At 41.4% G+C, this 13618-nt stretch overlaps 2 protein-coding genes across 5 annotated transcripts in view; one reads left to right on the top strand and one right to left on the bottom strand.

The window, feature by feature from the left end:
* Positions 1 to 343: 343 nt before the first annotated feature.
* Positions 344 to 13618, bottom strand: part of zgc:114181 (uncharacterized protein LOC619255 homolog) — a 17166-nt gene continuing 3891 nt past the window's right edge. The window contains exons 1-12 of one of the 4 annotated variants that reach the window (XM_037783607.1): positions 12521 to 12543; positions 8852 to 8962; positions 8020 to 8163; positions 7203 to 7365; positions 6245 to 6333; positions 4813 to 5010; positions 4621 to 4705; positions 4295 to 4455; positions 3424 to 3588; positions 3158 to 3299; positions 2639 to 2786; positions 344 to 672 (exon numbers count right to left, since the gene is read on the bottom strand). In XM_037783607.1, the coding sequence (XP_037639535.1) occupies positions 594 to 672; positions 2639 to 2786; positions 3158 to 3299; positions 3424 to 3588; positions 4295 to 4455; positions 4621 to 4705; positions 4813 to 5010; positions 6245 to 6333; positions 7203 to 7365; positions 8020 to 8163; positions 8852 to 8962 (1485 nt within the window). In that variant the 5' untranslated portion in view covers positions 12521 to 12543 and the 3' untranslated portion in view covers positions 344 to 593. Of the gene's footprint in view, positions 673 to 2638; positions 2787 to 3157; positions 3300 to 3423; positions 3589 to 4294; positions 4456 to 4620; positions 4706 to 4812; positions 5011 to 6244; positions 6334 to 7202; positions 7366 to 8019; positions 8164 to 8851; positions 8963 to 9117; positions 9137 to 9296; positions 9447 to 12520; positions 12544 to 13618 lie in introns of those variants that run through there. The other 3 variants (XM_037783605.1, XM_037783608.1, XM_037783606.1) reach the window with 3 other exon arrangements.
* LOC119496344 (zinc finger containing ubiquitin peptidase 1) overlaps positions 13225 to 13618 on the top strand; it is a 15631-nt gene continuing 15237 nt past the window's right edge. Inside the window, exon 1 of the mRNA XM_037783567.1 lies at positions 13225 to 13489. Coding sequence (XP_037639495.1) covers positions 13319 to 13489 — 171 coding nt within the window. The 5' untranslated portion in view covers positions 13225 to 13318. The remainder of the gene's footprint in view (positions 13490 to 13618) is intronic.

The raw sequence follows: 13618 nt of genomic DNA, 5'->3' as shown, positions 1-13618 counted from the left end.
AATTACTTGTTTATTATTGAACAATGTTGACGGTCAAATGCATAGTAAAGCATATGCTTTGGCTGAATCGGACTTTGTCTTGGGTAGAGTGCTCTAACATCAGACAACGGTATTATTCTGTCCATCTACATACAGCGACTGCTGGCAGCATCACATCCGTCTGCACAGCTTCTGTCCATTTCGATTTGCAGTCTTGGCTCTGAAATCAATTTTTCTATAAGAGTAGTAAATGTTTGAGTGGTAAATAAATGTCTCATGACTTAAGGAACAATATTTGTGTCTTTGTCTCACTCATCAAGGAACATTTTGAAACTTTCTTACATAATAAAAAAGTACACAGTTGTTGCATTGTACAGTTTTACTACCCGACACACACACTTACAGTACTATCAGATACAGTAGATAGATAGATAGATAGATATATAGATAGATAGATAGATTACTTTTACAGATGCAGATAAATAAAAGCTTGGCAACATAATGATAATGAAAAAAGAAAGATAAAGGCACTCTGAAAATATAAAACCAGGCTTGTGTCACGGAGAGCTCACATTTAGCTGGAATGGTTTAGGAGGTAATAATGAAATGAAACATCACACACTGGTCTTCTTAATCTGGGATACCTCGTGCAGGTAGGAGATGAATAACTTGGTTCCTTCAAAATAGTTGTATCTGGGAGAAGAAAATTAAAAGAAGAAAAGAGTTAAAAAACTGAATTGTTAAAGCCAAACATCCGACTGTTGGAAAGGAAAATCTTCTGCTTTGATGGAGACACTCACAGTAATAAAAGCATATATTGAACAAGTCTCATTTACATCACTTTCTGCAAACTTCCTCTGTTATTCACAACACCATTATACCTTCGTAGAAGTCCCCAAAACATAAATCATCCCTGCTCCGCTTTTTTGCTGCCACCAGTTACATAGTAACATTTGCACAAGACTTTGGCACTGGACCAATATATCGTCATTTCTGCCTCCAAGGTCATCCACCTTGACCTTGTGTACCTTTTTAGTCATTTATCATTTTATCCTGGCATCCCCATTATCTTGTAGTCGTGTGTGTGTGTGTTTCATATATGGTAAATATTAGGTTAAAGGATTATTTCAACCCAAGAATGTGGATGATTAAGAGAGGATACCCTGGAGGTTCACATTCCTGCTTCTTATAAATCACAGCTTCCCTCCTGCAGCTTGTGTTCATATTGACACTCATCACACGCGGTGCGTAGGGCACCGAGTGCCGGAGGGGGCACAAACAGCCGGCCAATAACACTGCCGTTTGCTACGTAGGTGTCACAGACCTAGGATGACCAGGTGTCCCACTTTACGAGGGACTGCACAGCATTTTTTATCCCTTGTCCCACATATTGAGACGATGTCCCACATTTTCATTGGCTCTAGTTTTCAAAAGTCAAACCACTGCAGGACAGACGCTTTTTAAAAATCTAGCTTTTATTCAATGGCTGTGAAGAAAGCAGGGAAGGCTGTCATCACGGCACTGTGTTCGCTGTCAAACTGAGCACACGTGGGTCAAGTGCAAGTTAAAATTTCACCGTCTTTGCTAAGCTACGCCCAACAGAGAAAATTGCAAGTCACCGCAAAGTCACAAGTTATGCAGATTTAGGCGGAATATGATGGAAACTATCATAAAGAAAAGCAAGAGCAGCTACAACAAAGAGTGTGAAACTACTTCTAAGTATTTATAAGCCGGTGGAAGGCGATTCTCAGAGTTTTTGGGGAAATTTTCCAATTATTTTTCAATTACACACACAGGGGGAATACGACGAAGCGACACAGTTCATGTGAGTCTCACAAGAAACGTGCGGCTCAAAAAGAGATGTGCCGATCTCTGGATGCATTCAAAGCATAGAGATGTTGCAAGATAAGGGGCAGAATAGAAATGTTTATTATTTCAGACATTATATCAAAATTGCAGACTCTCAGCCTTGGTAACGTGTCCCACATTGTCCCACACAAACATACTCTTTTTCCCACATTTGGTTCGTTGGGATCTGATCACCCTACACTGACCTCGCTGTAAAGAAAGCTCAACTTTAGAGCAATATTTAGCCCCTTTCCCAGTAAGCTAGCATGACATATTTGGTATCAACTGATATAATCAATATTTATATGATATCACTGTATATCTTAAAAAACTGAAACCCACAACGGCCTTCAAATGACCGAAAAGTTAATGTCAGTCAGATGATCCACTATAATTTTCAGAGGGTTAAAAGTAAGCCAAGTAAACCAAGGACCGAGGAGAATAATTCCAGTTTTAAGATCATGGTGATCCATGAGACAGGCAGAGTCTAATTAAAATATAACCTATGGTTCTATTTTTCACTATTAGATGGTTAAATTGTGTTAGAAATATTATAGTAGCTATATTATGAGCAGGTTAAGAGGCTATGTCAATCCTGTATGCACAAAAATAACACTGTTTAAGAACCCGGCAGGGTGCGCTTTGATAGCACACAAAAGGTAGGGGACACCAGCTAATACCTTGCCTAGGGGACCAAACTGGTCTAGTTGACACTCCAACAGACGAATGATGAACTAATAAAGGTTTTATTTAAAGCGTCCAAAATGAAATAGAAAGACAGGAAATACGTGTAAAACCAGTGGAGTCAAACCTGCTCATTTTCTCATTCTGAGAGTGTAGCCCGTCATCAAAGCCTCCGATGGGCATCATGATGATGCTTTTCCCCGTCACATCCTGGAAGGTTCTGGCGATAGGGATGGTTCCACCCTCACGTATCAGATCAGGATCCGTGTCGAAAACTGGAGAAGGGAGGACATTTTATATTTCAGTGTAATGGACATGAGCTCTCAGGTATCTACCACCGAATAAAACAAAGCAAAGAACTGAAATCAAAGTTAACAGTAGAGACATACAACACAAAATATAAAAGCAATGTACTGTAATAGTCATAAAAGAGAAGCCAAAAGCAAAAATAAATAGTAACAAACATTTGTATAACAAGAGATAATACATACGGACTTGTCAAAATTACAATCCAAGCATACGCTAAATTGCATTGAAGTCTACGGGATCTTCAGTTTTCTATCCCCCAAAAGGGAGCGTGGCCTCGACTTTCTGAAAAGTACCCGTCTATAGGTGTTCAATATTAGGTGATGGGTGTGTTCCGTACCTCTCTTGACAGCAAGCTTCCCAGCCTCATAGAGAGCATGCTGAGGGTCAGCCAGCCAAGGTTTGGCCCCGATCACCATTGTGACTTTCAGCTTATTAGGACTCTTCCGTTTGGCAAACACCGAGTGAAGGTAGTCTGTTACCTAAAGCATCATACCAACAAGACAAGAGCAGAGGTACTTTATGAGAAGAAAGCATTAGTTTGTTCTTAAAAAAAAAGACATGATTTGGCTATTTTTCAAAGCGAGCATTCACATCGTGGTTTACCTGTTTCTTGACCATAGCAGGGTCCATGTCGGGAACTTGTCTAATGGAGAACTTAGCAGTAACCTTAGCAGGGATGACGGTCTTTGTGCCAGGATCAGAAAAGGCCCCCTCAATGCCATGGATGGTGACAGTGGGGTAGCGCCACATGTGGGCCAACAAGTCCACCTACAGGAATCATACAATGACAATCACTTATCTTTTTGTATCCACCCAGCCCGTTCTCATTCCCAGAGCGTCAAATACAGAGACTTTGTCACGGCCGTCGACGTTCGATACCGCCGTACAAAGCACCCTTAAGCGCCCGCTTGAGATGCACCACACAAATGGCGGATTACCCAACAACACAGGGCTTTCATGTCACGCTGTCGTCATGGTCTGGGTCTCATTCACATGAGCGGAGGAAGGGAAATACCTCTGGATTCGGCTATTAGTGCGTTTTACAACTTTTAAGACCTAATGATTTAAATAAGGACTATTCAAGTGTTCATAGTGGGGAGTTGATTTACCTCAAAAATAATTATCTCCTGAGTTACAGACGTCTCTTTCCCAATGTAAGTCTATGGGAAAAAGTATTTTTGGACCCAATGGCATCACGTGACAGACACGGAAGTTGTAGTACCGCCGTTTGGCCACTATGAGCATTGGGATCAACGCCCGGCACTCTTCCGAGTGAAAGTGTTTTTTTGCCCAAACCTAAGCAAGTGTTTTTGTCCAGTTCACAACATTAAGCATGTGTTTACAGCGACCAAAAAGTGACACAGAGAGGTCTGACAAAGCGTCAGTATGTGACGAGTTGGGATGAGAATGTGTTGTGTCCACCTCGCCTTTAAGCAGATTATTTCGACCGTTCATCTGCATAATACTCTTATACCTTATTGCTGTACATGAGCTGGTCAACACCGGTCTTGTTCTTGTAGTTTTCGATGTCAAATTCGATGTCCTGGTACATTTTCCATTCCTCATCAGAGAGGGGAGCCACGGCCTCCCTGATCCCTGGAATCAGGATCTTACCACTGGGGCTGATCAGTGTGTCTAAGATGAGAAGTTGCAGAAGAAGAAATTTTATCTGGTTTTCAATGGACTTCGTCTCACACTGTATGGAGGTCAGAGTGCAGGAGCTGGGAGGGATCCAGTGCCTTGATACTTCCTTTAGCAAGAATGAATGAATGAATGTGTACTACCGAAAAATACACTTACCAAGAATGCCAATGAGGTCAGTCATTGGTTCAATCACAGTGCCTCCATAACCACCAGAATGTAAGTCCTGTTTAGGTCCTTCAACCTGCAAACACCATGAACGAGCTGAGTGAACTGAAGAATCAGTAACAATTTATTTGAAAATAAATGTTTCCGTTTGGATTTGTGTTTCTGTGCGTATGAATACACAACCTCGGCAAAGAAGTAGCAGTTGCCTCTGGTGCCGTAGGTGAGGGCGGGCCGTCTGCTGAGCCAGCCGCAGTCTGAGATGATGATGTAATCCACGTCAGAAAAGAAGCTGTCTCTCTGGGCCAGGATCATGGCGTCCAGGCCGTTAGAGCCCGTCTCCTCCATACCCTCGATGACAAACTTCACATTTACTGGCAGCTCCTGGGGGACAGAAAGGAAGACAGCGCTACTCCATTAGATCTAAGGTGACCAGATCCCAACAAACCAAATGTGGGACAATTTTGATATAATGTCTATCTAACTTAAATAATAATAAACATTTTTATTCTGCCCCTTATCTTGTAACATCTCTATGCTTTGCCTGAATGCATACAGAGATCGGCACATCTCTTTTTGAGCCGCACGTTTCTTGTGAGACTCACATGAACTGTGTCGCTTCATGTCGTATTCCCCAAATTTTTCACAAATTTGAAAATAACTGGCAAATTTCACAAAAAACTTTGAGAATCGCCTTCCACGGGCTTATAAATACTTGTAAATCTGCATAGCTTGTGACTTTGCAGTGACTCTCCATTGGGCGTAGCGCAGCAAAGACGTTGAAATGGTAAGGTGCACTTGGCCCACATGTGCGCAGTTTGATAGCAAACAGAACGCCACGATGACAGCCTTCCCTGCTTTCTTCACAGCCATTTGATAAGAGCCAGATTTTAAAAAAGCATCTGTCCTGCAGCGGTTTGACTTTTGACAACTAGAGCTAATTAGATCTGTTCGGCAGGAAGTGACAGCGACAGGAGAGGTTGTAGAGCTATTGGAAAGGAATCTCATCTGAAACAGATCATTTTTTGGATGATGCCTAATTGAAATTGTAATGGTGTTACAACAGACTTTGCGGACCTAATATCATGAGTCATTAGCCGCTTGTGAAACTAGTCTCGTCAACACCCACACAATTCTTTTCCCCCTTAATGCATCCAGCATCTGGCTGAGGCCTTTTGATGTGCATATTCAGCTGTGTGAGTTTTTTTTCCAACAAGATGAAGCGGCAGCGAGGATGGCGGGGAACAGACTGCTGCAGTGACTTTGCAGAAACAGCGGTTACTTTGCAAGTCAGTCTGGCTGAAGCTCTGCTCTTCTCTCTCACTAGCCTGAGGCTACGCAGTTTGTTCTCGCTACACGTGTCGAGCATTTTACCCGACTATAACAGTCTGCTCTTTGGGTTTATCCTGCCTGAGGCGTCTCCCTCTGTTTCCCCTCTTTATGTGTCAAGTTGTTTTCAAGACAAAGATGATTTGCAAAGAAGTGTTCTTATCTGTCCTTTGGTCTCACTTGAGGTCACATCGCCTCTGCAGCTCCCACTCCCTCTCACATTTGTTTCTTTTATCTGTGGCGTGCAAAACTACCAAATATAACAGTGGTATTGGGGATTTTCTCTCACCATATTGAGGGCCTGGTAAGCCCCCACAGCATGGATCCAGGCTAAAACTGGGGCCTTGTTGTCTGATGCGCCTCTTCCATACAGGTTACCTACAGGCACAAGAATCATTATGTGAGTATGGGTTCTCAGTAGGCCACGGTTTATGTTACACTGGAGATTATCGCAGAAAATTGAAGATCGCAAATACGCTGGTCCTGCGCCATTATGACTCTCCCAGAGAACTTGATATAGAGAGGAAAGAGAAGAGTACAGACAGAAGCGCCGGTACGGCGTAGCGGTGAGTACCGGTCCACTGAGCATAACATTTTTATTGAACTTATTTGTTATTATCTAAGTTTTACTTTATCATATTTCATTAATTTAATAAAACTGCTCCATTTGGAGTCAAAATTATGCAATTTAGTTGTTTTTATTGATTTTATACTGTGCACAATGGTAGAATGTGATGATGCACAGGGTAAATGTCATGGTTAAAGGCTCCATTGCGTGCACGTAGCCTTCTGTAGTGGATATCAGTAGTATTTTATAGCCAGATTCCCTTTCAAGAGGTAGAAAACCCATTTGGCACACTACGGGTATCCAAGTGGCCAAATGGAGAGTCCGCCTGGTCCTATCCTCACTAAAACCTTTGTAGAATAAATGTGCTTTGTGTTATTTATATCTCTTTTGGCACAGTTGTAGTCAAGGAGTTGCTGAATGAATTATGGTGTTATTCACTGTCTAATCTAGAAAACATTTTAGGCTTTGGCTCATCACAATTTACTCAGACATAGTAACAGTCACAATGTGAACTGACACTAGGGATGAATTCTCTGAGGTCTTACCTACCCATAGAGCCCAAGATCATGCATATAGACCTGGTAGTTGTGGAGCTATTCTTGATTTATTTTGGGTATGTCTGTCTAGGCGAACCACACCTTCCAGCACCCTATGGGCTTAAGAGATTAAAAGCTGTTACCATTGATGTCAGTCAGGTTGTAGGGATCCGTTGCCCAGCCGTCCTCTAGCTTTGCTGGCTGGACGTCCACATGACCGTAGACACACACAGTGGATTTGGTTGGGTCGCTGCCAAACTGAGCTGTAACCACTTTAGGCAACGCTAACGTCTGCCCGTCAGGAAGCTGCAGACATTTAAAGGAGAGTTAACATCAGCATGAACTGCTGTAGCATCCCTCAATCATTTGGATTTTCTCAAGTGCTTCGCTTTTGCATGTGCAACAGTAAAGTCTACCACCTGACCAGTACTGAACTAGTTACACACTCTGCACAATCTCAGTCTGTGTGTATATTTCTCAACTATCAAAGGCATCTTACAGGAAGGCAGAGGTACAGAGAAGTGGTGCTGCTCTGTTTTTCCAAAATAAATATTTCAGTATAGTTTGATGTCAGGGGGTCAAAAGCTGTTGTTTTTACCATTCACTAAGACAATATACTGCAATAACAATGCATGCTACGTCGGTCCTTATTACTGGTGAGAAGCCGAGGATGTTGACCTCTAGTTTGACCTCAAACACAATATATGTTTAATGAGTTTGGGAAGCAGCTTTCATGTGTCTCAGTCAGTAATGAGGAGGTAGATTTAGTCCTGACCGCTCCACTGCCTTTTTGAAGTTGTAGCAGCTTGTTTGCCACTGTCACCCTCCCTGATGAGCCAACCTGTCTGTTTGAAATGCAGAATATTTACTAAACCAATTAGAGTGACAACTATATGCAAAGCTCTAATATTTCAGTAATGCGGCATTTATGAAAGGTACAGAAACGGCTCGGTCACTGACTTCCTGCATTCCGATGTCCACCAGCTCCACAGTCCCTCCCATCAGCCTCAGCTTCTGAGCCACTATCTCCATCATGCGGTGCAGGTCCGGTCTCCTCAATACATTGCTGGAGTCGCTTTCGATCGCAACCCAGTCCCGCAGAACCTAGAGCACACACATACAGTCACAACATTCAAAACATCAGCATTGAACTTAACCCTTCTGCCATCTTGTGAAATATGCTACAGCATTGCTGCACACTAGTTTCCAATGACTAAAATATGCTCTTGATTTTATTATTATTATTCATTTTTAAATCAAGGAATCTGAGGTCAAGCAAGACTATACAGTATTTGCCCTTTTGTCGCTTGTAATGCTGCCCTCTTGTGGCTAATGTCGGGCACAGACTACATGAGAATCAAGCCAATTTTGGGCCTGATTCCCCCCTCTTGACAATGGTCAGGAAAGCCTGATTGTTTGATGTTTCTAACGAGTATCTTTCCAGATATTCCTGAGGTGTGAGGTATGTTAAGAGTGTTTTTTTACATCCCCCGCTCGGAAGTCCATCCTGGCAAAACATAAACTTGTTCAATATCTACGATGGGATATACTGTTGTGTCCCCAAGGACAGCCGGTGAAGCAGTCACGTGGGAAAGAACAATAGCCAATTGGGAACCAAGCTGACTGAAGAAGGAAGGACAACCACGGCAAATGCATGAGCTAATGCAAAACGTGAAGCATAAAGTATTAGTGAGATGGAGTTGGACCAACTTGTTGATTTGTGGCAACAACACAAGTGTTTATTTAATGTGTCTCCATGACTATTGCTAAAAGAAGAAGAATTATAATGTACCTCCACATATTCCTCCTGATGGATGTCAATGTATTGCGCAAGCTCCGAATACTGGAAGGCATGGACAGTAGAAATGACCAGCAGTATGGAGGGCAGAACTGGAAGATTCATCTGTTGGGAGAGTCAGAAACTGAATTATTGATACTGGTGATGGCTGTATAAAAGGTCATCACTGCATCAGAGTTTATCTGACTACACAGAATTCTTCACGGTAGGCTATTATTATTACTATAGTAGTATTAAATACTTTAAAAAACACAACTTCCCAGAATACCAAGGTGACGTCTTCAAATGTCTTTTTTTGTCTAAAAACCAAAGATATTGAGTTTACAGACATAGAAATGCAGCAATTCCTCTATCCTGTTTTTGTTTAAAAATGTCAGATTTAAGGAGTCTTAGTCAAATATTTTCAAAGTAAAAGTCGCTGGAAGGCTTTTTGTCTTACCTTGTCCCTGCTGGATGTGTGTGTGATAGTCTCCCACGGCAGGCCGACTGTGGCCCCTGTTGTTGCCTGGACATTTATATCCCCTCCCTTCTTATCACATTCCCACTGGGCCTCTGGGGTCACACAGTCAAACATTTCCTGGCACAGTGCCAAGACTGCTGACAAATTAATGTTTTTTCGCTGACAGGCACCAGAATTACATTCAATCTATTGATCCCGCTCCAAGAATGCACACTGGGGTTCAGCAGGAACAAAAGCAGCGTGGTGACATGAACAAATTCCTGTTTTTTGTGTTTTGGAATCTCCAAGCGAACCCCCAGTGACACAATAGTAGAGCGGCTTTTCTTGCTCCATATTAGGCCGGCGTCCTGTGGTGCTGTACTTAACATTGAGCTACTTGTAAGCATTCCTAGCTGACATGCAGCTACATTAGATTATTACCCTAAATCAGGTTTGTCTGAAACTATTTAATCCCATCACCTCTTGATGCTCATTGGGTAAATTGTCCTTGGTAAAACTTCCTGCCTCTTTCCGTGTGTCCCAGTGTGAGACTGGACTAGAACCTGGGGATTTGTCACACTAATGTGAAAATAGGGCTGTCAAAGTTAACGCGTTAACGCAAATTTGTTTTAACGCCACTAATTTCTTTAATGCATTAACGCAATCGATCTTTTGGAGGTTGTAGCTGGCTCCTTTTTAAAGCTAGAGTGAAGATCCTGGTATCATTAAAAAACCTAAGGAATCCATTGGTACAAAATGTTGCTTTTGAAAGGCTAAATGGCAATAAATATGGATTGAAGCAGAATATTTCGTTAGATAAAACATGTTTACATCTATCTTTTTTTAACACATTTTGACTTTCGGTCCGAGCGCCGCATCACTTGCTACGTGGGTGTGAGAGAGAGAGTTATTATTCATAATAATTTAAATGTCAACGTTATGAATTAAGCTTCAAAGCTTCGAACTATTCAGTAGAGCTATTCAGTATACCCCTACATATGTGTTAGGGCTGTCCGCAAAATCGTTTTAACGCCACTAATTTCTTTAACGCATTAACACAATCAACCTTTTGGAGGTTGTAGCAGGCTCAGTTTTAAAGTTAGAGTGAAGATACTGGTGAAACTAGAAAAAAAATCATTGGTACCAACCATGTCATACTAGCTTGTCAGAAGGAGGTTAGGAAAATGGGTTCTATGGGTACCCACGAGTCTCCCCTTTACAGACTTGCCCACTTTATGATAATCACATGCAGTTTGGGGCAAGTCATAGTCAAGTCAGCACACTGACACACTGACAGCTGTTGTTGCCTGTGGGGCTGCAGTTTGCCATGTTATGATTTGAGCATATTTTTTATGCTAAATGCAGTACCTGTGAGGGTTTCTGGACAATATTTGTCATTGTTTGGTGTTGTTAATTGATTTCCAATAATAAATATATGTATACATTTGTAAAAAGCAGCACATTTGCCCACTCCCATGTTGATAAGAGTATTAAATACTTGACAAATCTTCCTTTAATGTACGTTTTGAACACAAAATTGTGCGATTCATTTTCGATTAATCATTAAATATTTCAATCGATTGACAGCCCCGGTGAAAATAAAACTTATAGGGGGAAAGAAATGAGGTTAAACTGACGCGCTTCAACCGTTTCACAAGGAATAGTAAAACTGTCCGGTGCTCACAGAATAGGGCGATCTTGTAACGGGAGAGACTTCAGAGACCAGGTCCAAAGCACACTGGATCACACGGATTTAAGGCAATCAACTTTATTATAACATTTCGACGTCAACTACGTCTTCATCAGAGTCAAACCAATCTGAGACTCACATTCTCTTAAATAACCCCTTTTACATGCAGCTTATTGTTCCCTCCCCATTTTTCCAGCCTGAATCAGTTCCCAACGAGGGGAGGTTATTTAAAGATTGTGAGTCTGTGATTATAGAGGATTTGAGGGATCATATGTGAATGTTAAAATCACCTACAGTAATGATCTTGTCACATTAGTAAGCAGATTTGAGAAATCAATCATAAAATTTAGGGTTTCAATAGATAACCATACAACACACTGAGATGTCACACTCAATTTTAAAAGTTAATGATTCAAAACTATGAAAAGATCCAGCAGTGGGACACAGTTGAGATGTGTCTTATAATGGACCACTGAAATGCTCCCATTGCATTCAGGAAGTTAAAGTTAAGCAAGAAAAGCTCCACCAGGGGGCAGCAATCTCCTGATTGGAGCCAAGTCTCAGTAAGACACATAGGATATCTAAATTTTGGGAGGTAACAAAGCCATTAAGAATAAAAGATGTGTTTGTTGAAAAGTGCAAAGACAACTGGAGAAACAGATTTACCAGACACAGTGATCAAGTTCTTAAACCTTGCAGCAGAACGACTGTGAATAAAGCATTTATTTTGTCTGTTCTTATTTATCACAGAGTTTTTATGGAAAATGAGGTAACATTAAATGATGGCTGGTGAACTAGGCTCGGTGGGGACATGACAGTGATTGCTCAAATTGAAATAACTGTAGATAAGCATTTACAAGAAGAAGAGAGATAGGACTTATAGGACATCAGGTTACATACTGTAACTGCAGAAGTTGTAAAGTAATTTGCAAAATTGAATGATAAAAAAAAGTCATAATACAAAAAAAGTATGGTATTTGGGTCCATATTAGTCTATATTAATCTAAACTGTAGTTTCTAGCTAACTCTGTCAAGTCAAGTCAAACTTTATTTATATAGCACGTTTAAAAACAACCGCAGTTGACCAAAGCGCTGAACATGTACATAATAAATCCACTGTACATTCACTAGATATTCTCAGAGCTAGGAAGTCTTCTGCAGTGTGTAGTGTGCGCGCATGCATGTGAGGTGGAGCGAGCTGAGTGAAGGCAGGCAGGCAGAGGAGCAGAGACTCCAGTCACACGCGAGCGTGCATGGGACACCGACCCGGGTGATTTATACGTGTAAGAAGTTACAAACAGTCCCGTTAACAGTCCCTGATTGTTTTTTTATTTTTATTAATTTATTTTATTCATCTTTTCCTTTCCTTACATTTTATCTGTTGTATAATTTATTTAATTTTTATATTATTTTTATACTGGAAAATAAACTGGCAAAGAAAAGTTCGGAAACTTGTCATTGGTCGATTATTTCTCTGTTGTCACAATGCTAATTTGCATTGTATTTTACATCGTTGGAAAGCCTGTTTATTTACCTTCACAATGATGTCCAACTTCTAAGGATCATGTCAAGAGTCCAGACCTCAACCCAATTCAACACTTGTGGGATCAGCTTGGGCGTGCTGTAAGTGTTAGAGTGACCAACACAACCACGCTGGCTGACCTGCAACGAATCCTGGTTGAGGAATGGAACGCCATCCCACAGCAACGTGTGACCAGGTTGGTGACCAGCATGAGGAGGAGGTATGGATCTTCCACCCGCTACTGAGGCTCCTGACGGTGTAATAAATGAATAAAGTGTAAAATAGCCATTATGTGTTGTTTGTTCCTTGTTACTGATAGAGAGTTCAATCATCCAATCCACCAAACAACTCAAAACAAGAGTCAACACCAACAGGAGAATACACTGTTTACCATTGGCAGAGCATTTTGGCAAATTTTTCTTGGGTGCTACCCACATAATCAGCTGTGCTGCTCATCCCACAAATGCATGATCCTTACAAGTTGGACATCATTGTGAAGGTAAATAAACAGGCTTTCCAACCATGTAAAATACAATGCCAATTAGCATTGTAACAACAGAGAAATAATCCACCAAACACAAGTTTCCGAAAAAAAAATTCCCAGTTTACATATATTCAGAATGTTTTGTTTTGAATAATCTGAATGCGTTTTATTTAACTTACTGTGAGTTGAATTTGTTTAAATAAATCATGTTGCGTCCATCCTCGGCTGGTGATTGGCTCTGGCGGGTGTGTGGGCGGGACCTCGGTACTGCGGCTGCGCAGACTCTGGCTCCAAATGACAACAACAGCTCAAGATGGCAGCTCCTAATGCCGGGATATTCTGGCTTCACCAGAGTCGGTTCAGAGCAGTTTTGGCTTTACTCTTGCACAGTGGGAGGAAGTGATAGAAACCGATGCACGGTTTCGAAAGTGAAGAAAGGAAAGCGAAACATAACCTCCCTCTATCTTCCTGTAAACACTGAGTTCACTGCATTAACCGTGAGTAGATGTTCAACGTGTTTACACAAACACATGACAGACTGACAGACAACACAATGCATGTTAAAGTAACGTTACTGGATGTGACTAGCTATCAGTGTGCACTGTGTGACATTATGACGTGATGAG

The sequence above is a fragment of the Sebastes umbrosus genome, chromosome 11 (genome assembly GCF_015220745.1).
Source record: "Sebastes umbrosus isolate fSebUmb1 chromosome 11, fSebUmb1.pri, whole genome shotgun sequence".
NCBI classification, from domain to species: Eukaryota; Metazoa; Chordata; class Actinopteri; order Perciformes; family Sebastidae; genus Sebastes; species Sebastes umbrosus.
Note: the sequence above shows the minus strand (reverse complement) of the source record. Positions and strands in the feature narration are given on the sequence as shown.